Source organism: Anguilla rostrata, chromosome 19, assembly GCF_018555375.3.
Source record: "Anguilla rostrata isolate EN2019 chromosome 19, ASM1855537v3, whole genome shotgun sequence".
Taxonomy (NCBI): domain Eukaryota; kingdom Metazoa; phylum Chordata; class Actinopteri; order Anguilliformes; family Anguillidae; genus Anguilla; species Anguilla rostrata.
Window position 1 is genome coordinate 12,129,422 of NC_057951.1, and position 22,907 is coordinate 12,152,328.

Below are 22,907 nucleotides of genomic sequence, written 5' to 3' on the forward strand. Positions count from 1 at the left end.
AGTCGAGGCAGTCGTCGTGTCAGTTTGTCAGTTTGTCAGTTGGTCATTTTGGGCTTCTCAATTCCAGGGCGAGGGAAAGTGGCAGGGCTTTAAAACGATGATTATATGTGTGCCGAGGAATGCCACTAAACAGAGTGGCACGGGTGAAGCAGCCTGTCCATCTCCACTGCGTCATATACACGGGGCCAAGCTGTTCCTGAGTCCTCTCCAATCAGGCCAACCGCCTCGCTGTCCAGCTGCACCAATTACGACCCTATCCTAAAAAAAAAAACTAATCCAGAGGCACGGGGCCACTAGAGAGACGAAACTTCACTTTGCCCAAAAAAGATCAGAAGTGACACAGCAGGGAGGGAGTTGCATTTAGAACGAGGGCAAACTTCTCCTTACATCTGCAAAAAATTATTATTCAAACACACAAAGGAGGTCTGAAATAGTCGGCACAAAAGGAAGGACTCTCGGGGCGTATAATGAAGTGCAGACGCCGACGAAAACAGCCCCCTTTTTCCACACCGTGCCGCATTATGCAAAGTCACACCCTCTCTCTCTCTCTCTCTCTCTCTCTCTCTCTCACCTCTCGGCAGAGGTGAGAAGGTGCCATCCCGGCACCGCGGGTCCACAGAGGCTAACTGCTATCGCCTCACTGAGGTTTTAATGGGGCCGGCTTACGGCTGAGCGCGCCCCCATTAAAAGCCACGCGTCCACGGAACACAGCCGCGGGCCAGACACACATGGGTGAGCCAAACGGCCTGAATTTAGGGGGGTGCTGGGTGGGGTATCCAGCTGAAGAACTAGTACTCAGCGCAGCCACCACCCCACACAGCATAATATCCCATGTCAAAAACCAAACCAAGCGGTAAAAAAACAAAGCAAAACAGGTAAATACAGCAGGAAAAATATTAAAGTAGACTGTGAATATTTTACCATATTTTCTCGAAACGGAAATAATGAACCCTCTGCTGCATTATGGAATTTGATGTTTACGACACTGAAAACCTCCAAGGAGGGAACAGGAAGTAGAGGGAAGAGGAATGTGGCCCAAAAAAAACAACCCCAGCTGTCTGCGTCTGAAGGAGAAACGGGTTGGGGGGGGGGGGGGCACCTTTAATGGGCTCAGAAAACAATTAAAGGAGAAGGTCACAGCAGAGGAGATCTGGTCCCAGAGCAGCACTCATCCATGAGGGGGAAGTTACTGCCTTTCGCAGTAACTGGGCATGCTGACATAAGGGAAGACGTGTAGATTGTGGAGAAAGTGTATGCAGGGAGCTGGGGGGGGGGGGGATGGAGGCTTGTAGGCCTCCCCACTGACATGTTATTACAGAGACATGCTGATAATAAAAAAAGCTGTGACAGGAATGTACTTTCCGCACACAGCGAAAGAGCCACAAAAAACCCAGCAGACCATCTGATTCACAGCTGCGCAGCTCACCCTCAGAGCCACTGTGTCCCCCACCCCCCAAACGGCCTGCTACTCACACCAGAAATTACACTTCACTTTAACCACACGTCATAAAGCCTGCATGACAGAGCTGTAATCACGACGGAACACCTGCCATTAAATATCACGACAGCTCATGACAAATGTCATTTTGCTGTCATGCCGTGTGCAGCACATTTTACAAAGCAAGATTTCAAAATAAGTTACAAAGCAATCACTGTGTACATTATGCTTGTGTAATACCATCTATTAAAAGCTGCCAGGAGATTTTATGACTGCTTATGACAGTATTATATCTGCTTTAGAACATTTAATTCAAAAGAGTATGACAGCATTATATCTGCTTTAGAACATTTAATTCAAAAGAGTCACAGATTGCTTCTTTAGTGGAGGAATCAAAGTAAAGACACGACGACATCATTCCCATCTCTTCGACCGACACGTGATGGGGAAAAAAACCACGAGCAACAGGTCAGAAAACTTTACAACATTTTTAATCCACGTCGAACGGGGCAAAGCAACAACAATGGTCTATTTCAACATGATCAGTCCACACACAGGTTTAAAGCATTCTAATTCACAGTAGCACATTATCTCGAGACCCATGGAGCAGTTCGGGACGGCGACTTCTGCCAAAATGGCTCCTCCCGTTCGAATGTGGCAGACCGAATTTTCTCCTGAACACTGCAGACGCTTTGTCCGAAGACAGAGGTCCGTTCTGGGTTCCTAGTACCACTGTATAGTTTCAGCTTATGTTACAAAAATAAAAGTTTTCTCAGTTGAACTGGGACTCCGAGGTACTGTAGTTCCAAACACAAATATTACCCCTGGTTATGGCTCCAGAATATTAAAAAGAAACGGACGAGCAGAAATGAACCAATCAAAAAACATTCCATGTTTACAAACTACAACCATGCATTCTTTAGTACACAGCACAGATTTCCACATTCGTTCTCTCCACTGTGGTGAGATCGGGAGGAATGTACTGTTTGAACTTCAATGTTTTTGTTCGATGAAGCAATTATATTTCAGTAAATATGCTATACAGTTTCAGACCAACATAAACATAAACACATCAAGTACACACATCTTGGTCCTGCACCAATCAGATCATTCCATTTAAGACTTTTTTCTAGCCACAGCCTGGGTCACATGACCTTTGGACAAAGGTCAAAGATCACATTCCTTCAACTACTTTAGCAATGCAAATGTTCAATGCAATTACTGTTCTGAAATTATTATTTTTGAAAATGCTGTAAATGTCTACAAAATACAAGTGACGTTTAAAATGTTTGAAATTCACAAAAAAGAAAAGAAAAATGTGCTTCAAGTCACCAATATATTCATATTATTTGTGCTCTTCCCTTTGTCTTCATGATGTTTTTAAATTTACTCGCACTAGAAAAAGGCACTCGGAACCGTTCCCTCAAGCTGCTGAAACCGAACCAGTGATTTGGTAAAAAAATGAATGAACAGTTCTGAAAAGCTGCTTTAGCCAGCACTGCACTGCTGAAGGAGGATTCACGTTCCCCGCTCAAACGTGTGAGACTCTGGGAGCTGCCTGCCTCTCACCTGTAAACACTTATTCTCCTGCACTGGCACCCAGAACACCGTGACTCCCTTCCATCCTGTGAGGCATTTCCTGTGGTGATGTGCTTCAGTGACGCGCTTCCTGTCATCTTGATTGAAAGGAGGGATCGCACAGGAAGTGGACGTTGGAGGTAGACTAGTCCGCTAACCCCGGTGGCACCAGGAGACTACAATGCCCTACAATGATCGTAAAATCACATAAGAACACAGATAACTGCACTGCACTGCACAGACTTACTGATAGGCAAAGTATTCAGTCTGAAATTCATTAAAAATATCTCTGTATGCACGCATGCTGAGATACAAAAACTAGAAGAAGAAAAAAATACACCACTTCATTTCCAGGCCGTTCCCTTATTTAAATACAAAAAAAAAGGCTTCCTAGACCTGAGCTGATTGGTCGATGGCTCACAGTTCATTTAAATTGTATTCAGTGGTGTCCTGCAACTTAAAAAAGCCGCTGACGAATCGTATCACTTTCACAGGAACGAAAGCGTGTCGATCCTCAGCACAGTTCCTCCAGTTGCCTTTTCTTTACCTAACACTCCTGGCTGCACGAGAAAGAAAACATGAAGCAGTGCAATCCACTACTGTACACACGTGCCATTCCTCAGAAATGACAGAAATATTTTAACAGAAACTTTAACACCTCGCTCACATTGGCACAAAACAGGTTTTGGAGAGGGGCTGGAAAACAGGGTCTTCAATGATACCCAGAAATGAGAAGCAGGAATTCAGTGCGACAGGCAGTCCTGACTCTTAGGGCCTGAAAGCCACATCTTTGATTATGTTTTTGTGGACAGGCCAAATCTGATTTACTGTGACGGAGCACAGTGGTCATTTTATATTGCCTGATGCAATTACCTCAGTACTGTTTGTTCCTAACTGCATCTGATCATCTGGTGATGTCTGCGTACATATCCTTACTCCCCAAGCTCTAAATTTAATATTTGGACCGCCGAAGAATGCGAGTGATTCATCTCCAGCCTGATATCCTCGGGGCTATCTAGCACAGACATATTAATACTCTGGTTGGCGTCCATCTATATTGTGGAACAAAAACACCATGTAAATGGTCATAGTATGGTAACTTAAGATATTTCTTACAATGTCAAAAAATGCTTTCTTAATTTCATTAAGCATCTGACTGACTGAGTTTGGTCATTGTGTGAGCCCTCCTCCGCCACCTCCCCACCCACCCCACCTCCCCCACACACACATACAGATTCCACTTAAAAAAATGTTTTTTTTTGTTTAATACTTTCTTCCGACAAGCCCTTGCGTTTCACCAGTCTCTAACAGCAGTTACCATGATCGGTTCGTCCATCCCCCAACCCCCCCCTCCACCCCCCCCCCACCCCCCCACACCCCCCTCTACTATCATAAAAATTTTGAACACAAGAGTTGAACACAAGGCCTCGTGACCATCCGATCAGCTAAAGACACAAAGCAGACGAGAGCCCCAGAATTCCATGCAGCAGGTCCAATCAGACTCTTCCCCCTGGGGAGAGAGGAGGAGGTATTTGGGAAGGGTACAAAGGGCGGGGGGGAGTGTGTGGCAGATCACTCATTCTCATGCGGATGGGGAGAGAGGTGGGGAGGGAGGTAGGAGCGAGTGGTTGCTGGTTGAGGGTGAGGGGAAGGAGGGAGTGGATGGGGTGCTGGGTGAGGGGAAGTTGAGAGGGGGGCTGGAGGATTTGAGGGGAAGGGGGGGGGTGGAGGTGGAGGATTTGGGGGGGGGTCTACGCGGCGGCGTTGGCGTCGGGACACTGGCCGATGTGCATGCGCAGGGTGCCGGTCTTGTGCAGGTGCCAGAGCTGCAGGAACTCCTCGGGCATGGCGTGGAAGCCGGAGTAGGGCAGCACGTTGTCGTAGTAATGGTGGCTGATGGGCCTCTCCTCCAGGTCCACGGAGAAGGGCCAGAAGCCGTACAGCTCCACGTCCTCGCACAGGCCCAGCGCCAGGCTGGCCATGAACAGGCCCGTGGAGAGCCGCTTGGCGTGGATGCCCCGGCCCTTCCAGAACTGGCCCACGCTGCGCAGGAAGTCCGGGTTGGCGAACAGCACCGTCTGGTTGGAGCCGGCGTCGGCCAGGGCGTGGTAGGCGCGCAGGGAGGGCCCCGTTCCGGGCTTCATGGTGAACGCCGGCATGTAGACGTAGCTGGACCCATACGCCTTCATGCTGTCCACAAACGCCTTGCGCGACCACAGCAGGTTGTGGAACCTGGGGGAGAGGGGCGGGGCGGGGAGGGGGGCAGAGATGAAGAGTGCAGGTGTACCTGTGACATGCTTCAGCTCAGTTTAAACCCAAGGGAACGTGCTGGGTCACACAAAGCAAAGAATACAGCTGTTGCATAATGCATATTGTACCTTATCTGGCCTGTGTTTTGTGCTTGCTCCAGTGACCTTCGGTATGCATTTACTGTACTTCGCTTTGGATAAAAGCGACTCCCAAATACATGTTATGTGATGCGATGTAATATAAAATTTGCATTTTATAAAATGTCGAGTTTTAAGACCATGCTTTCTGTTGCTTTCACCGATTCATAAATATCCTGCAAGCAAAAAAAGCATGAAATGCTTCACAGGCTAAGCAGCAGGTATTCAGCTGTACACTACCTTAGCATACTGTACGGTTTCACTATATATTCAACTGTTCAAATGGTGAAGGCATAAAAATAGATAGATAGATAGATAGAATACGTCCGAGTCAACCTGGAGTCTGATTTTACTAGGAATCTACTCGAATATGAAAATGAACAAAGAGCAAGACACAACAGGCATGACCTAGATCCCTTCATCAAACTTGGACTGTGTTGCACCCGCACCACTCCAGCTTCAAAGCACAGCAACGACAGCTTGGACAGGACTTCATACCAAAAGCAACAGGGCTTCAAGCAACGCTCCATTTCACAACGCTCAGAGAAATGAAGTCAGACTCGTCAGACCTGGGGCAGTAAACCCAGGACTGTGAAGCCCGGCCCAGTGCAGTGTGCATGTATTACAGCTGAGCACACAATTCCACAGGCCCCCGGCTTTCATCACGTTCCATGCACTCTGAAAGCAGCTGGGCCAGTTTACTGAGTAAAGGAACAGGCAGGTAAGTTAGCGCACACAACGTGTTCTGGCAGACCTGGCCACACGGTAACTTACAGCCTTATTTCAGCGCGTCTCCCCTGTTACACTTAATGAGAGCCTGCCCTGCTACTGATGCAGCCCTGTGCCAACTGCTCATTTAGTACATTTCCTTTGGGATTCGCTCACAGCAGCCTTACCCCACCCACGGCCCAAATCACACCGCGCAGTTTGGGGAGGTAGTTTTAGTTCAGCGCTGAACTCCTCAAACTGTGGCAAACTGACAAAAGTCAAGGACCAATGCTGATTGAGTCCAGCTCTGGATTATTTCGATATCAATCAGTACTGATTTCTTCACTAGTGACGTACTGGTAGGTTGATGTTTCGGACTGTCATCACAAACAAATGTGCTATATCCCATGATTCAGCAAAGGTAGAATAGCTTTTTAATGAGAACACTCTTTCACTCTCTCCCTCTCTCTCAGTATGAGGCTCTCTCTCTCTCTGTCTCAGAATGAGGCTCTCTCTCTCTCTGTCTCTCTCTCTCTCTCTCTCTCTTAGTATGAGGCTCTCTCTCTCTCTGTCTCTCTCTCTCTCTCTCTCTCTCTCAGAATGAGGCTCTCTCGATGTTTGGACCGAGGCCAACAGCTGCTCAGACGCCACAGCTGTGAGCACAAAACAGTTCAGAGTTTCTCAGACCAGCGCAAACGCTCCACAGGGATGGGCGTGGCCCTTCCTGGGTGTGTCCACCAGGAGAAGCAGCCATCAGAGCTCAACCTCCCCTCAACCATAGACCGGCAGAGGGCCTCTTATCCTACAGCACCCAGAGGAGTACTGAGGGAAACCTGGAGGAGAGGTACTCCATCACAAACTCTCTGGCAAGCCGTTCACTGAGAACAATGGTCTCCCCCAGGAGTAACTCCCACTGAGATGTAAATTCTCTTTTAATGGGGAGACCTGTGTCCAAGAGGGCAATAAATAAATGCAGAATTACAAAAAAAAAAAACAAGCATGTGTGTTAAAAACAACAGCACACTTACGGCAATGCGCCCCTGTATTCCTGTGTTCCAGCCCTAAATCATGCCAACGGAATCACGCTTCTGTTGGCTTACAGCGAGCGCACACCAGTAGAACAGCGCCCCCTTGGTGCTGGTAGGGCCCTCCACATTCAGATTACATAACATCCCTTCGGCATAACAGCTGAAGACCCTGCATGCCTGAGAGATACACAGACTGACAGCAATGCTAGCGCAGCGTAAAGTCAGCCGGGGGGGGCGTACCTCTTTTCGATGATGCTGGGGTTGGCCGTCACCAGGTGCGTTCTGGTCCCTACATCCTCAGTGTACTCCTTAGACAGCGGCGGCAGGTTGCACCTGATGACCCAGTACAGGTACACACACACACACACACACACACACAACGACGGAACAAAACAGCCAGCGTCACTGCAATAATCTCATCAATGAAAGCATCAATAAAATAGCGCATTAAAAGTATAACACACTAATGTATAAGGCACTGACTTTCATTTTTATTATGGGGGCCAATGCCTGCCAAGTTATCCCTCTCATGACCAGGCCCTTCCTCCACCCGTGATTTATTTATTTTATGAATCTTTTTCCAGTAAGTTTGACTGAGGTATGAAGGCAGGCCCGTCCCAGAAGCAGCATCAGATAGAAACGCATCACGCTTGTTTCCACACACAGCCCCCAGGGGTCCCCCTCACCCCCCCCCCCCCAACAATCATCCCAAATATTTCTCCAATTTTTGCCCTTTGGTTTTATTTTGCTTGCCAAAAAGAAGCGCTCTTGTACCAGTGCTTGTCCTCTCCACTCAGCAGTAAGTACTGCACACCAAGCGGAGAACGAACACCCTGAGTTCCACTGTGTGTAATGCGCAGCGCAGGGCAGGGCGAAACGGTTGAAACGTGTTGTATGTTTTGCGCAAGCTACACGCTAACACTCAGCTAAAGCACAGAAACTCCGCATTTCTCCACATTTCGCAGCCTATGGCAACACCTCAGGTGCTGAAGGGATAAGTCCATGAACAAGGCAAGCGGCTGCCCCTCGGCCCTTTGTGTAAGTCAGTCTTTCCTAACGGACTGACTCACCGACCGGCTTAGCACTCGGGCTAAGCTCCTTGCACAGGAGCGGCTGGTCATGAGTCCAGTCCCATTAGCGCCCGCACCGTTAGCGGTGCTCGTGAGGTAGACGGACACGCCTGCGGTCTCTCACGCGCTAACCCGCGGGGCTAACGTGCGCTCTGCTCATGCTCAGCCCGCGCGCCGAGGCGGGGACGCGTGACGTGAGTTATGTCTGCGCGGGCAGTAGAGCGGACGCCTCTCTCTGTTCTTACCGCAGGACGAAGTCGGCCCCGTCGATGTCCCTGCCGCAGCCGCTGTGCTTCAGGACCCCGCCGTTGCCCACGACGGCACACCTCTTGAGGGGGGCTTGAAGGGGCATCTCCTGGCAACACACACACACAACACACACGCAAACACAGACACACAGAGATACAGACAAAGCTGTTGAATAAGGCACAAAGTCTCTCCACCATGACCTAGCACAATATTCAGTACAGGATGTCTCATCAATAACAAAGACTCAGCACAAATTGCACTCTCTCTCTCTGTCACACACACACACACATCCCCACACATACACACACACACACACACACCCAGGAAAGGTTCACTCAAACATTCATTAAGAGCACAGAAGGTGCTGTGATGTGGTTAATTAATAGGAAACTTCACACAACACAGTATGAACTTGCTCCCATTTCAAAACCTCCAGAAGCTCGTTATCATTTAACACGTAAAATGGGGCTTCACACAATGAAGGTTTTCCAGCCAATCAGCTCAACAAATCTTTGAAAAGGAAAGTCAATATCAGACCAACATTTTCTTGTCTGTGCACGTTTCTGCGTGACCAGGACAGAGGTCCTGAGTGAGAGCGGCACGCGGGTGGGACGAGCAGAACGAGGAGCTGAGAGAGAGAGAGCAGGGAGCCGCACTGGGCCGCAGTCAGAGCCGCTATTGTTGGAGCTCAGAGTGGAGTTCACATCCAGAGACGCTGGCAGGACGAGGAGGAATAAATGACCGACTCACAGCCACTCAAAGCATACTCACACACCACGACACACACACACACACACCAATGCACACACACACTCACACACACCATGACACTCACACACACACACTCACACACACCAATGCACACTCACACGAGCACACACCATGACACTCACACACACACACTCACACACCACGACACACACACACACACACTCACACACACCATGACACTCACACACGCACACACACACTCACACACACCAATGCACACTCACACGAGCACACACCATGACACTCACACACACACACTCACACACCACGACACACACACACACACACACACACACACTCACACACTCACACACTCACACACACGCACAGGTGTACTGGGCCCTGCAGTAAGTGAGATGGGCAGGCTGCCCGCTGAGGAGCACTCCGGACCCCGCGCGCCTCCCTGCCGGGCTATTTTTGGCAGCCTGTGATTTCCGACGCCACAGCAGAGCCAAACCGGGAAAGTGGAACGGGGCAGAGCCGAAAAAAGAGCCCGTCGTCCGGACGCTCCGTCTCCTCCCATCTCCTCCCGCTCCTGCAGCAGACCTGCTTCCGTTCAGCAGGGGGTCACCGTTACATAAGCCAGGACGTCACAGTCAGCACAGAACGCCATTATAATACCAGACCACATGTATAACACATGACAGGCAAAGGAGGCCAGCGTTTTAAACGCTTTTTTTGTAAATATGAATTTTGTATTTTTCTGTCACATGGTGCCGCTTCCCTGTTGATAAAAGCTCCGCTCGGAGGGCTTTCTCACGGTCAGGAGACGGAGGCGCTGGAACATGCTGTGATTCCGCCGCACATGAACCCCCCCACCCCCCCAGAACAACTTCCTGTGTGAGTGACAAAGCACCTGTCTGTGCCAGCAGCGCAGGCTGCTCCTGAACACAGGACCCGATTGTGCTCTCACAAGATCAGTCATAAAACTGCTCTCAGGACCACTCGCTTTGAGTCTTCCTCCTGATTCTCTCTCATACTGACTTATCTTCTCCCAGTCTCACCCAGCGGAAAACAAACACCCTTTCACTCCCTCACGGGTTGAGTTTGTCCTTTTTATTCTTCTCTCTTCCTTTCTTTTTTGACTAGCTACTGACTAACTGCCGTGCTCTGCTGCAGGCAGAGATTTTAGCGGCACCGCTACTCGAACAGGCCTTCCTCTCCCCTACTGGGGGACGTGCGCCGTGCCTAATGCTCCAAGAGTGGCCCAGGTACCAAATATCAGCCCAAGTATCCCAGTCAGTTCACGGACATAATGGGCTAAGGGCATCAGGTTTGGTTTGGGACAGGTCGAATCCCTTGAAGTTCGTCACTCGTATAAAAGGATGGATCATTATTCCGGGAACCTGGTGAGAGAAGCGTTCATCTTCTGCCCTCTTACAAGACTGCAGATAATGATCAATGCAGAACATTAAGCAACGTTCAGCCAAGTTCAGCTGTTTTGAGGCAACTGAAGCTTTTTTTTTTTTTTTTAAAGTTACGCAACAGTTTCTCGGGGGTCGGTCTAAGACAGAGCGAGGGCTCTGAAAGAAAGCCTGTGATGGAGCATAGCTGTTGCGAAACCAGCCGTGTCATCGGGAGAAAAACACAGTCATTAACGAACTAAAGCAACGGACTCACCAGACTTAACAGAAGCGTCGGACAACCAGCCCCTCCCTTCTGACTTTTGAAATGAGCAGGACCAATAGGTTATGCATCTAGTGCACAGTGGTAGTGCGCGGCACGTCTATGGTATAATTACCACCAGCATCACTGATGATAATTACGCTGGAAAACCCTGCCGGGTGCCAGGACCATAGACGTCACCCGAGTGCATTACAAGCTCCTGTGACTCCCTCCAGCAGCAGCCGCGTGTGGTTATCTACCCCATATACTGAACTGAATCGCACAAGTGCCTGCTGTAAACCGGGTCAGGCTGACGCTGCAGATCATACAGATTAATCAGGAAGATTATTTGGTTTTAAAACAACAACAACAACAACAACAAAAAAACACACAAATCACTCCAACAGTATCCCACATCTCGTCATTACAATTTAAAATCAAATTCTGATATAAACATAATGACTAAATTATAATAGTGCTTGTTTTCTTTTTTCATTGATACATTGGCAATCTTCTATTTTTTTATGGGAGCGAACGAGCCAAACCACATCTCATTGTACAGGATAACTGTGAACACTGGTTAAGTTGATTAATAATAAAAAACAGGCTAGCAGCACTTCTGTCTAATTGAGGCACGCTGTACTAAAGCGGCCACATCAGGGCTGTATTCCACAACATAATTAATGAACCACTGCCGCCAAATGAATCAATAAAAACAACGAGCCAACGTTTTCATTCTGACGTCTGCGAGACTGAAGGAGGCCAAACAGGCCAGCATTGTGCTTCCAGCAAGAGGCCACACTATGACATCACACAGCAAACCCTATGACACTCCAATGTCCAATGGGCACAGAATCTGAGCAGCCCCACCGCTGTTTAAGGCAAAGTCCAGCCTACTCTACTGTCAGTCATTAACAAAGTCCCGCCCCTTTATTAAAAAGAATTAACACTAAATACCATGCATTACACACAGACACAGACACACACACACACACAGACACACAGACCTCCCAGGTTGACAGTAATGGAGTCGTTACCTGTACAAACAGAGCGTAGGTGTCGTTTTTGACGGTGCGGGAGTGATACAGCTCTCCATCGTACCAGATCACCTTCCCTGGCGGGGAGTTCTCCTTCGTCACTGCAAACATCTTCCGGGGGTTGCAGCATACCTTAAGCAGATGCCTGCCAGGAGATAACACATTCAATTTATTCATTATAGCAAAAAGGAACCTGCACATGGAAATTAGCTTGCGCTAACTCTGGTGCAACACAGCGAATGCCAACATTTATGTATAATACTGTGGGGATCCCACACAAATTATTATTATTATTCTTATTATTATTATTATTATTAACCTTATTATTATTATTATTATTATTATTATTATTATTATTATTATTATTATTAATAACAATTGGGTAACACTTTCAGTTACAATTATTTTCTGCAGGTGTATATTGCTGGGGTCAAATTGACCCCAAACATAAAAGCTGTTAGTTAATTTGAACATAATAGGAGGGTTAAGCTTAATGTGGCTTCCCAGCACTATTAAGAGAAGAGTCAGCTACACCGCGGCTGGCTGTTAAGGACACTCTAACAGGGCTGCTGGGTGGCACATCCTGTTTGAGCTCTGTGCCCAACAGCTGGCAGTAAAACCACACTGTGCCAGTCCAGGCTGTGCCAGTTCAAACTGTGCCAGTCTAAGCTGTGCCAGTCCAGACTTTTCAGTCCAGACTGTGCCAGTCCAGGCTCTGCCAGTCTAAGCTGTGCCAGTCCAGGCTGTGTCAATCAGCCCCAGATGGGAGCACACAGATGGCCGATGAGGAGGGAGGGATATCAGGCGGCAGGACATCTGAATCATCCATCACTGTCACTGTGACCCGGCCAAACACAGGCTGCCATCACCGCATCTGCGATGAGGACTCTGTTGACCTCAGAGAAATGACCTACCTGCGCCATCTGCAGAGGACTCTGTGAAGTGACCTCTGTGTGACATCTGCAGATGAAGTGACCTCTGTGTGACATCTGCAGATGAAGTGACCTCTGTGTGAGGACTTAACTCAGGGAGTACAACAGAGGAGCGGCTTGGTGTCACACATTTCATAGGACATTGTGTGTTGGTCTGCACTCTCTCAACTACGCCCAAATTGTAGTGCTGAGAATGGATACACACATACACACACACGCACACACACTGGGAACACCAAAGTACACCAAGGTAAACCAAAATGAGAAAATGGTGGCAGAATATAGGTTAAAAAAATACATAAATATATATATAAACGAGTTCTGGGTTGGTTCAGTTTCACGTAAATCAAAAATCCTTACTGAACCAAAAAATGCATAAATAAACAGCTGTACCGAAACAAAAAAGGTGTACATGACAAGTCTACGTTGATGACCGGCTAAGTAAAAACAAGAGAAGGTCTAGCACTATTTGTACACAAGGTGAACGCACCGATCTTCTTCTACAACATAAGTTGCTGTGGGTGTGTGAAAAAATCTACGTGACGTGCTGCAGCGCAATTGAACTTTCTCTCCAGAGCTACCTTTTTTTTCTTTATTTTTCAAATGAAAACAAGAAACTGCCAGAGGAAGTGCCACCGCCTCAGCAGCTTCACCGCGCTGCAGCGTAGCACGTCAGACAGGCGGGCCGGGCTGCGTCTCTGTGACCGACGGGTGAGAGCGTGCTCATTCTCTATCTTATTTTTGTACGATGGTGTACGCCACGGAAGAGGCTGGAAGCTGCTCAGCCGGCGATGGGCTGCTCGATGTTTCAGCCACACCGCTGCATCTGCAGGGTGAACTGAAACAGGGGAAAAGCCTAAATGGACACACCGTTCAGATGTTCAGATAAACGGCTGAACGTGTCATCTAATCACAAAGGATCCACAGCCCGCCATTTATTTATCTTGAGGGAGCCAAAATGGGAGAGCGCGCCACAAAGGAAGCTCGTTACCTAAAACCACGGCAGAACCGGGCGCGGCGGTACCTTTGCCTGTCCCGCGTCGTTGCCGGGACAGGCCGAAACGCTCCACCAACCGCCACTAACGGCCCGCGACAGACCAGGACCGAGCGGCTCGACCGGCGCAGCGGCGGGACCAGCCAGCCCAGCGGGACTCAGAGGGCCGGGGAGCCGCTCTCTGCTGCCAGCTGCCATCGCACAGGACACAGATAGCGCTGGTCCGCAGGGCACCATACTGCATTTATCTCATCTTGCACTTTACAGCACTGGACCCTGAACATGACACGGGCTGTTTAACTGATATGCTGAATTTTTATCACTCACACCCCCCCCCCCCCCCCACGCACTATGATGGTGATACCGTGGTGAATCTGCAGAAGAGTCACTAGATTGTGTTTCTTCTAGTCATCAAGGGAACAAACTATCGTGTCACTGCACGCATGTATAATGGTATCGGACAAATAGCTTCCAGCACAGAGAAACGGCAACGTGAGCACACACTGCCATGGACATTTGATGAAGCAATGTTATCTGAACAGCTCCTGGACATGCAACATTTTGAAACATGTCTTGTAATGGCAGCATTTCCGCACCCAAGGATTTAACGCTCCTGTTCTAAAAACAGTCTAATTTGCGTTTACCATTTTCTGGATGGGACACATACTTTGAATTTAACTCATTGTTTGTTTCCTCAAGGCAGGTAGGCCTGCGGAACTATAGTGAACTTAGAAGGTATCACAATTGTCAGACAGCGCTGCAAATTTAAGACTATACCTATTTTTCTGTAGCAATAGCAAACAGTGGCATGCAAGCCGCTCACGTGACAACTGCAGTACTCGGCAACCTGTCACTACACAGGTTTTGGACTGCCCTCTCCATTTTGAGCAACAACTGTGGGAATCAATCAATCAATCCTTATTTATATAGCACATGTTCAGTGGCTGTAGCCCAATGTGCTGCACAATGTGGAACCTCGATTGAGAAGTCTTCACCCTGCATTGTGAAAGGCAGGACACCGCCGTGCAATGCACCGATTTATTTGCGATTCCTCGGCCTTTTTTCGGTTTCTTGGATACTAATAATCTGGCAGCAAACCCCAGTGCATGTGCCGGGACGCGCATCCAACGCAAGCATTCTGTAATACAGCGCAAATAGCCTACTCCTTGTGATGGAATTCTTCAATTACAAGGTGTGGCTTTATTTGTCCCGAGTTAATCGTTTCAACCCGACAACCCCCGCCGCTCAGTCACGATCTTCTAGGAATACTGTTATAAAACATTAATAAATCAATCTAAAAAAACACATCGAATAAAACACAATCCCATCATACGCTAATTTGTACCCACAAATGAAATTTAAATCTAAGTTTAATCTTCACGGACTTTATGTAACAGCCAAGGATGCAGGTCTCATTTCAACTTTGCGGGGGCAACAAACAAGACGTCTTCCCCTAGTATTTTTTTTTATCGGGGAGAGGAGGGGGAAGCAATAACAGTACCACCGAATATAACATGATAATATTGGGGGGGCGGGGGATTTGATTTGATTTATTTCCGAACCCCTCTCCCAATTCAATTTGCATCATTATTTCAAATAAATCCCAAAAGAGGAAAATACAATTTAATACAATAATTATTACACCATAAATGTTGCCAAATACTATTGGCACTACCGGGGAGTCAATTGCCACAAGCAAACGGTAACATAGTTGCAACTGCCTTTCATTTTGATTCAAAATAGATAAAATATACAAATAAAATAAACTGATACAAACACAAAAATAAATAATAATAATAATAATAATAATAGCAAACATAAAATAGCGGATTAAAATACCTAAACAAACGGATCCTGGTCTGGTTTTTCTTCCACACTTGTCCCTGGTGCAGGACATCATTGACAATCTCTTTGTCGCTGGGGAGCCGATAAACTGGGTAAATGTACAACCAGCAGAGCACTATAACGCACAGAGCAGCCCACACCGACAGCTTGCTCCTGGGGCATCTTAGAAACATTATTACTGTAGAGGCGACTATTTTTTTTTTTTTTTTTTTTACAAATGACCCAGCCGAATAAATGTATTTAAGCGACGACCACCTGGATAGGCACGCTAGCTACTTCCATGTACGCGCATAAAAATATTTCATTTTGGTTCATCTTCATGCTTCTTGCTTTATGAATAAGAGTCGAAATCGAGAGTCAGATTTGATAACGTTTCGTCGAGCTATGCACATACCAAATCCGTTATACCTCGACCGGCCGAATTCTAAATTAAGACCGTTGTTCCCGTTCTCAAGATCAAAACGCTCTGTCGTCACGCGAACTCAAACGCTTCAGAAGTAATCGGTTACATCTCTCTCCAGCCTGGGCGGACGGACGGCGCTCATCTTGCTTCATCCCAGACTACGGCTGCATCACTGGTAAATCCGCCGCAGTCTCCTCCTGCTGCACGAGGTCTTACAAATCTCTGCACAGAGCCCAGAACCCTCATTGCGGTTCGAGAACGCAATTCTGTGTGTTATTGCCTCTTCCTCCGCCCTTGCACTGTAAATCCAGCCGCGCGCGCGTCCGTTCTTTCCCCTCCTCGTTCGTCTTCTCCCTTTTTTTTCGCAAGGGGTCCAGGAACCCGACAAACTGGGAAAATCCAAAGGAATCACTCTCCCAGAACAAAGCGTCGTTCTTATGCTCTTGCCTGGTAGCAGCGCTTGCTTACACGTCCTGTCACTCAAGCTGGGGGTGTGACCATGGGCGGGCGCTGGCCTCAGCTGGGCTCTCCATCATATTTGGATTCGAACTGAATTACAAAATGCCCTCAGCGTTCTTTTAAGTAATTGGTGGCGTAAAACATAAAATGGATGTCCGAATATTGTGCTCAGTCCATTTCTGTATAGTAGTGCTGGTCATCGTCATCATAGTCACAAATTTGCTTTATATTTTTACATAATAATAAATAAAAGAATAAATCAAGAATCTTAATCTCAATTGAAACTATGATAAAGGTGACCTTTTACCCCAGAACCATCCGGTACTGTAGACAGCACACTAATTGAGTGTCACCAATATTATTATTATTATTATTATTATTATTATTATTAATAATAATAATTCATATGGAGGCAATTGCACAGAAATTCCTTGCTATGGGACAGCCACAGTAGTTTAAAATGCAATCAACAAAAATATTGGATACTAAATATGATTATCACATAAGCCTTTCGAAATGATCAAGAGATGAACCATTCTGGATATAGTGAAAGGGTTTTTTAAAATTTTATTTCAGTGCAATTCAGTTTCATTTTAGTAGCACTTTACTTCATATTTTTTCCAATTGACCACAGCTCCCATCGAGCGCCCTAATGTCAGTCAAATCCCCTCGACCACGCGCCGGCCGCTCCCCGCTGCCTCGCCGCCGTTCGCGCGACCGCCGTTCTGTGTACCGCACGACGGGTTCGGTGGAGACGGCGTCGCAGGTGAACGCACCCCCCCCCGCGTGCTGCTGCTCTGTGGGCGTGTGAATCGAGCGGGGGGGGTGGAGGGGTGCGAGATGCGGGGTGCAGCGGCCTTAGCGCTGGGACGCGGCCACGGTCCTTTCCTGGAGGAGACCGGTCCCCTCAGCGGTCTGGTCCAGGAGGGGCCGGTCCGGTCCGCCTCACATCTGTAGACGCTCCAGCCCTCGCATGCCGAGGGTCAGGCTGCGTGAAGCAGGGCGTTGCCGCTTCTGTCCCAGAAATTCCTTTAAGAAAAGTCATTTTGGGCTGAACTGCCGGAGCACTGCAGAGCCGTACCGATGACTCCACGTGCTGGCGCGACGAGCACAGGCTGGAAATCGCTGAGCAGACGCGTTATTCAGAATGTGTTATGTGAATTCTTCTGACGCTTGCCAGCAGTCCTCCTGAGTAGACCGTCCTCGTGATCGCAGGGGCTCGGGAAAACGTCGCCGCTCTGCTCTGAGCTCAGCGCTCGGCCTCCGATCGAGGAGCTGCTGCAATCAATCACTTCAGACCATTAAGAGCCACTCGTCTCGACGTGCATCGATCTCGAGCCGGATCTTCTGTGCAGTCGCCGCTGTTTTGCCACATTTTGCTCTCTAGTAACTCTCCCCCCCCCCCCACCGCCGCCACCACCATCACAGCTCCCGCACCCGCCGCTGGGCCTCGAGAGCAGACTCGTTAAAATGTAACACTTTTCAGTTTGAATGGGGGGGGCGGCGGCTTGTGGCCACGATCGGAGCGGCGAGTTTAGAGGAGGGCGGGGGGGGGCCCTTTCATCACGCCCTCCTTTGTGCGGACGGGGGACGGGGGGGGGGGCGCCCGCGGCAGGAGCGTGGCGGTGAAGAGGCTATCGACAAGCCCTGGAGCTGATAATCACACACGCACGCACGCGCACACACACACACACGCACACACACACACACACACACACGCACACCACACACACACGCCACCACACACACACACACACACACGCACACACGCACACACACACACACACACACGCACACACACACACACACACACACACACACACACACACGCACACGCACACGCACACAGCCCAAGGGAGCTGCATAAACTGGGTAATGGCCAGCACTCATCCTGCATCCGTCCCAGGTTTTAGGACCTGAAGGCCCTCTGTCCGTACAGACAGACAGTGTGGTTAAGTAAAGGCTTATGTCAGGGAGTCTCGCACTGTTGCACACATGTTATTAATATTTAACAGGAGCTTTATCTTCATATCCAGGTGTAAGATACTTTTTCTACATGGTTTCATCTAAACACTGAAGTGCGTCAACTGTGTAGCCTACATCTGAGCAAAGTCTCATTCAGGTGGACTAGTGCAAAACCTAAATGGTGGTGACAAGACGTGATGGAACGCAGCTGCTTGTTTCGACATAGCAACTTGTTAGCAACATACTTGCACATAACGGCTCCGAAATTTACAGTTGAGATATTAACAGGTGTAGTTTCTGTTAATACCTCAACCATGAATTTAGAAGTTGCTAAGTGTGTTAATAAAGTCGCTAACAAGTTGCTATACTGAAGCTACAACAAACGGTCGCATTCCATCACGTCCTGTCACCTCCACTCAAATTTCGCTCCAGTCCGCCTGCACAAAGCTAATGCTCGGACACAGGCCACACAGTTCACCTACTTCAGCAGGTTGAAAAGAGACGTCGCTATTTTTCGAATGTAAACTTTTTGCTGCTATCAAGCCACATAAATATGGTCTCGCAAGTTCCATTTTATCTGGGTCAGAAAATATCTGGAAGAGTCATCACATTTCAGCGAAACTATCCGGGCGGACATATACACATCCCGTAACTTCGTTTTTGGGTGAACTGCCCCTGTGGACCCCTAAAACAGGTGGTGTCACTTTAAAGGTGGTATTAATGACAGCGTTGGGCACAGGACACAGCCACGGACACAGAGCTTTATTGTGCAAGGCAGGGTAATCTTCAGGCCTATAAGCAGATAATCATATAGAGGGTAAAGATCTGCATGCTGCAAATTCAAACAAAGCAACATTATCTGTATGTACATTCAAGTCTCGCACAGGTCCAACCTGCATTGTCGCCATTTGACCAGTAGATTCACTACGTGACGATACCCCCCCAAATCACACAGTACAAATTCAAACCCCCCTAGGATTTAATCGCACATGCATTGCACAGTTTACTAATCCATCAATTTAATATTACAAAAATACCAATTTTAGATTTTAGTACAACATTTAAACAAATAAAATGTTTTGCTGTGGCACCTACACAAAAAAAAACAAAGAAAACAAAACTCAACTGCTGATTTTTTCCAGCATTTTTGGACATCATTTAAAAAAAGTTCAGTAGTAGGTTTGTGAGATCTCAGTGGTGGTGACCAGCACACAATGTAAGAAATGGCCCACAGTTATAACTGGATGTGAAAGGGTGAACTTCCTTTGCACCTTACTGAAGCCAGTAAAATGCAAGCAGGCGTGTAACAGGAGGCTAAACGGATGAAAGGAGATAAAATGTGGCATTGCTAATGTTGCGGTTGTGACGAAGACGCCGAAGTATCGTCCCCTTTCGGTTATATACATTTAATTTTATCGTACGACAAATTCATTTGAAATCATTGGCAATCGTTCTCAATTCAACTCTCCCCGTCCACCAAAGGCAAGAAGATTTGGTTTGCGGTTTGCAAAGCAAGGGAAAAAACAGGCGTACTATACATAAATTTACAACAAAAAAAAAACTCATACACAGTGGACGTCTTTGATTTAGCATTTAAATCCCAGCTGCCTCCACTCTCACCTTTATGGAATGTCTACAGTATTACCTACGGACATGGCAATTTTTACTTTCAACTGTCTGCGTGTTGCAAGAGAGCGCTCTGAAACGACAGGCCAGCTCACCGGAAGGACCAAACCAATAACCAACGAGAGCCCAAAAGCGGGAACAAACCGCTTAACTACTGAGCCCAGTGTAACGAGCCTAGAGTAGGTCGGTCACCTGGTGGTGAATCCTCCCTGTCCCTGCAGGTGAGAGAGGCTGGAGTGTGTGAGGGGCAGGCGTCTCTCGCTGTGGCCGTGTGCAGGCTGGTGGGGTCGAGGAGCTGAGGAGTCCCTGTGGATTTTAAGGCGGTCACAGCTGCAGAGGTGTTTTGGTCGGCGTTAGCGTGCAGCGTTAGCTCCGCCCCCCCCCTTTTTTTTACGTGGCAGCCTCGTTCCCGCTGCACGGGGCCTGGCTGCTGGACGGCTGGGGCGGCGCGGGCGGGGCCGGCTCCGACTCCGACTCGCGCACGAAGATGACGGCGTCGCCGCTGACGTTGATAAGGCACTGAGCCTGGAGAGAGAGGACGGCGTAGCCAGTGGACGTTGAAGAGGCAGCTGAGGGCGCTGGAGAGAGAGAGAGAGGCGCAGGGTTAGCTCAGACCGGACGGTGCTGAGGGCCGCAGGGCTGCTGGAGGGGTGCAGGGGCGCAGCTGACCTGGTTCTTGTTGGGGTTCTCCATGAAGACGCACTCCTTCATGCTGTAGGACACCACCGCGTTCCCCCCCAGCGCGGCCACGTGGGCGCGCACCATGGCGAACACCTCCGCGATGAAGGCGTGCAGGAAGCCGCTCACACCGCCCTCCTATGGGCCAGACAGGCAAGCGCACGCACACACAGAAACAAGCAGGCAGACACACACATGCATACACACGCACACACACACACACAGACAGACACACAGACACACACACACCATTTTAGGCACATGTGGTCTTGCAGGTGGAGGCAGAAGCACAATGCCCCAGACCCTCACCTCCCGCAGGGACGTGGTCTCGCGGATGAAGAACATGTTGATGATCCCCAGGTACTTGGTGATCCTGGTGCCGGGGATGAAGGAGAGCGGCGTCATCTTCACCACGGCGACCGTGCTGCCGGCGTACGAGCGGGTGGACCGCAGCGACCGCGACCTGCCCTCGGGGAGGGGGCTGGCCTTATCCAGCGACGAGGCTGTGAGCGAGGAGAGAGGGAAGGGGAGAGAGAGGGAGGGAGAGGAGACAGAGAGAGAGAGAGGAGAGAGAGAGGAGAGAGAGGGGAGAGGAGAGAGAGGGAGAGGAGACAGAGAGAGAGGGGAGAGGAGAGAGAGAGGGAGAGGGAAGGGGAGAGAAAGAGACAGAGAGAGGGAAGGGGAGAGAGGGAGAGATGGATGGACAGAGAGGGAGAGAGAGAGAGAGGGAAGGGGAGAGAAAGAAACAGAGAGAGGGAAGGGGAGAGAGAGGGAGAGATGGATGGGGAGAGAGAGAGAGAGAGAGAGAGAGGAAAGGGGAGAGAAAGAGACAGAGAGAGGGAAGGGGAGCGAGAGAGAGGGAGAGATGGAGAGAGAGAGAGAGGGAAGGGGAGAGAAAGAGACAGAGAGAGGGAAGGGGAGAGAGGGAGAGATGGAGAGAGAGAGAGACGGAGAGAGACAGAGACCAGACACGGCCTTCAGGGGACGCCACAGATAACCAAGCACCAGTATTAGTCCAAAGGATTGGATGCGCGTGGACGGACAGAGATGTGTTTTTGCTGTAGTAGTGCGATGGCTGCAGTGACGGCATTCAGAAAATCGTTTTTTATTTTTGGAAGCTTCAGCAACGTAACCTCAAGCAACGGCCTGCCATGGAGGAAGGCGTACAGTAATCATGCGACGCATGCAGCCCAGTTCAGACAGCAAGAAAGCCTCTGACAGAGAAGACGTAGGCGCATGTCAATCGGAAGGCCGGGCTTTAGCAATGATAAAATCAGAGAGAATGAAGAGAGGAGGAGGAAGAAGAAGAAGAAATTTAAAAAAGAAAAGTTGTTTGCTGAAGGACGATTCTTTGGAGCAAGAGTGTGAAAGATGTTACATTTCCTACAAATGTAACCTTTGCGTTCTTGCGTTTTGCTGCAAACGCTCAATAGCCGTCACTTTGCCAAATGTAGGCCCTGAGCCTTTTTGGAAATAGCACAACATTAACATGGCATTCGTGTTTGCAAACTCAGGCGTTTGGTTTAGTGCTACTCAGTTCTCTGCTTCCAGTGCCTGGACTACAGACTCAGGCAAACCCAGAGGGGTCTGGGATCTGAGCAAAGAGCAGCCCCTTTGTAAGGGGAGGGTGAGGGGGGGACGGCCTCAGCTTTCACACTCTGTCAATCAGCTGTGCTTGATCTGTGATGCCATTTTCTGGGCAGCAAGGCTCCGCCCACCACCGCCAACAGGTGAGGGAGGGGGCAGGCGGGGGGGCGGGCGAGGGGGCGGGGGTGGGGGGGTCAGAGAGTACCGCTGGAAGTATCACCGGAGCGCGCTAGAGACAGAGTCCTCCTACTTGTCTTAACTGATCCCCTCCTTATGGTCTGAGCTTTCAGCCTAATGAGTTCTATCCAGGAGCTCCATCTGTCTGCAAAGGAACTGTAATCAACGGATGCAGCTGAAATCAAACAGACAGAAAAGAAAAGAAAAGAAAAGAAAAGGAAAGGAGACACAACACACACAAAACAAAAAAAAGAAAGGAAGAGAAAGAAAGAAAAAACAAAAGAAAAAAATATGGATGACGTCGGGTTTTTTTGCTTCAGTGCTACCCTGGTGAAGCAATTTAAAATCTGTCTGAGAAACAAAAAGGAAT

At 48.8% G+C, this 22,907-nt stretch overlaps 2 protein-coding genes across 21 annotated transcripts in view; both read right to left on the reverse strand.

Annotated features, from left to right (window-relative positions):
* Positions 1–1,912: 1,912 nt before the first annotated feature.
* Positions 1,913–16,627, reverse strand: st8sia1 (ST8 alpha-N-acetyl-neuraminide alpha-2,8-sialyltransferase 1). The gene is made up of 5 exons (XM_064319439.1): positions 15,637–16,627; positions 11,872–12,016; positions 8,455–8,564; positions 7,380–7,472; positions 1,913–5,248 (listed from the first exon to the last, which is right to left on the reverse strand). The coding sequence occupies exons 1-5, from the start codon at positions 15,813–15,815 to the stop codon at positions 4,768–4,770; spliced, it is 1,008 nt and encodes a 335-aa protein (XP_064175509.1). The 5' UTR covers positions 15,816–16,627; the 3' UTR covers positions 1,913–4,767.
* Positions 16,628–19,210: 2,583 nt separating this feature from the next.
* The window catches only part of c2cd5 (C2 calcium dependent domain containing 5), a 31,532-nt gene continuing 27,835 nt past the window's right edge, over positions 19,211–22,907 (reverse strand). For 12 of the 20 annotated variants that reach the window (XM_064319419.1, XM_064319432.1, XM_064319430.1 and 9 more), the window contains 4 exons: positions 22,581–22,712; positions 21,083–21,276; positions 20,765–20,911; positions 19,211–20,620 (listed from right to left, as the gene is read on the reverse strand). In XM_064319419.1, coding sequence (XP_064175489.1) covers positions 20,486–20,620; positions 20,765–20,911; positions 21,083–21,276; positions 22,581–22,712 — 608 coding nt within the window. In that variant the 3' untranslated portion in view covers positions 19,211–20,485. Of the gene's footprint in view, positions 20,621–20,764; positions 20,912–21,082; positions 21,277–21,365; positions 22,030–22,580; positions 22,713–22,907 lie in introns of those variants that run through there. The other 8 variants (XM_064319436.1, XM_064319425.1, XM_064319421.1 and 5 more) reach the window with 3 other exon arrangements.

Bases quoted from the DNA above. Each gene is read 5' to 3' on its own strand.
- st8sia1 (XM_064319439.1), bottom strand. From the start codon at position 15,815: ATGTTTCTAAGATGCCCCAGGAGCAAGCTGTCGGTGTGGGCTGCTCTG. The intron at 12,017-15,636 runs GTATTTTAATCC...ATCTCCTGGCAG, and splicing joins ACCAGGATCCGTTTGTTTAG to GCATCTGCTTAAGGTATGCT. The intron at 7,473-8,454 runs GTAAGAACAGAG...CTGGGTCATCAG, and splicing joins GGGGCCGACTTCGTCCTGCG to GTGCAACCTGCCGCCGCTGT.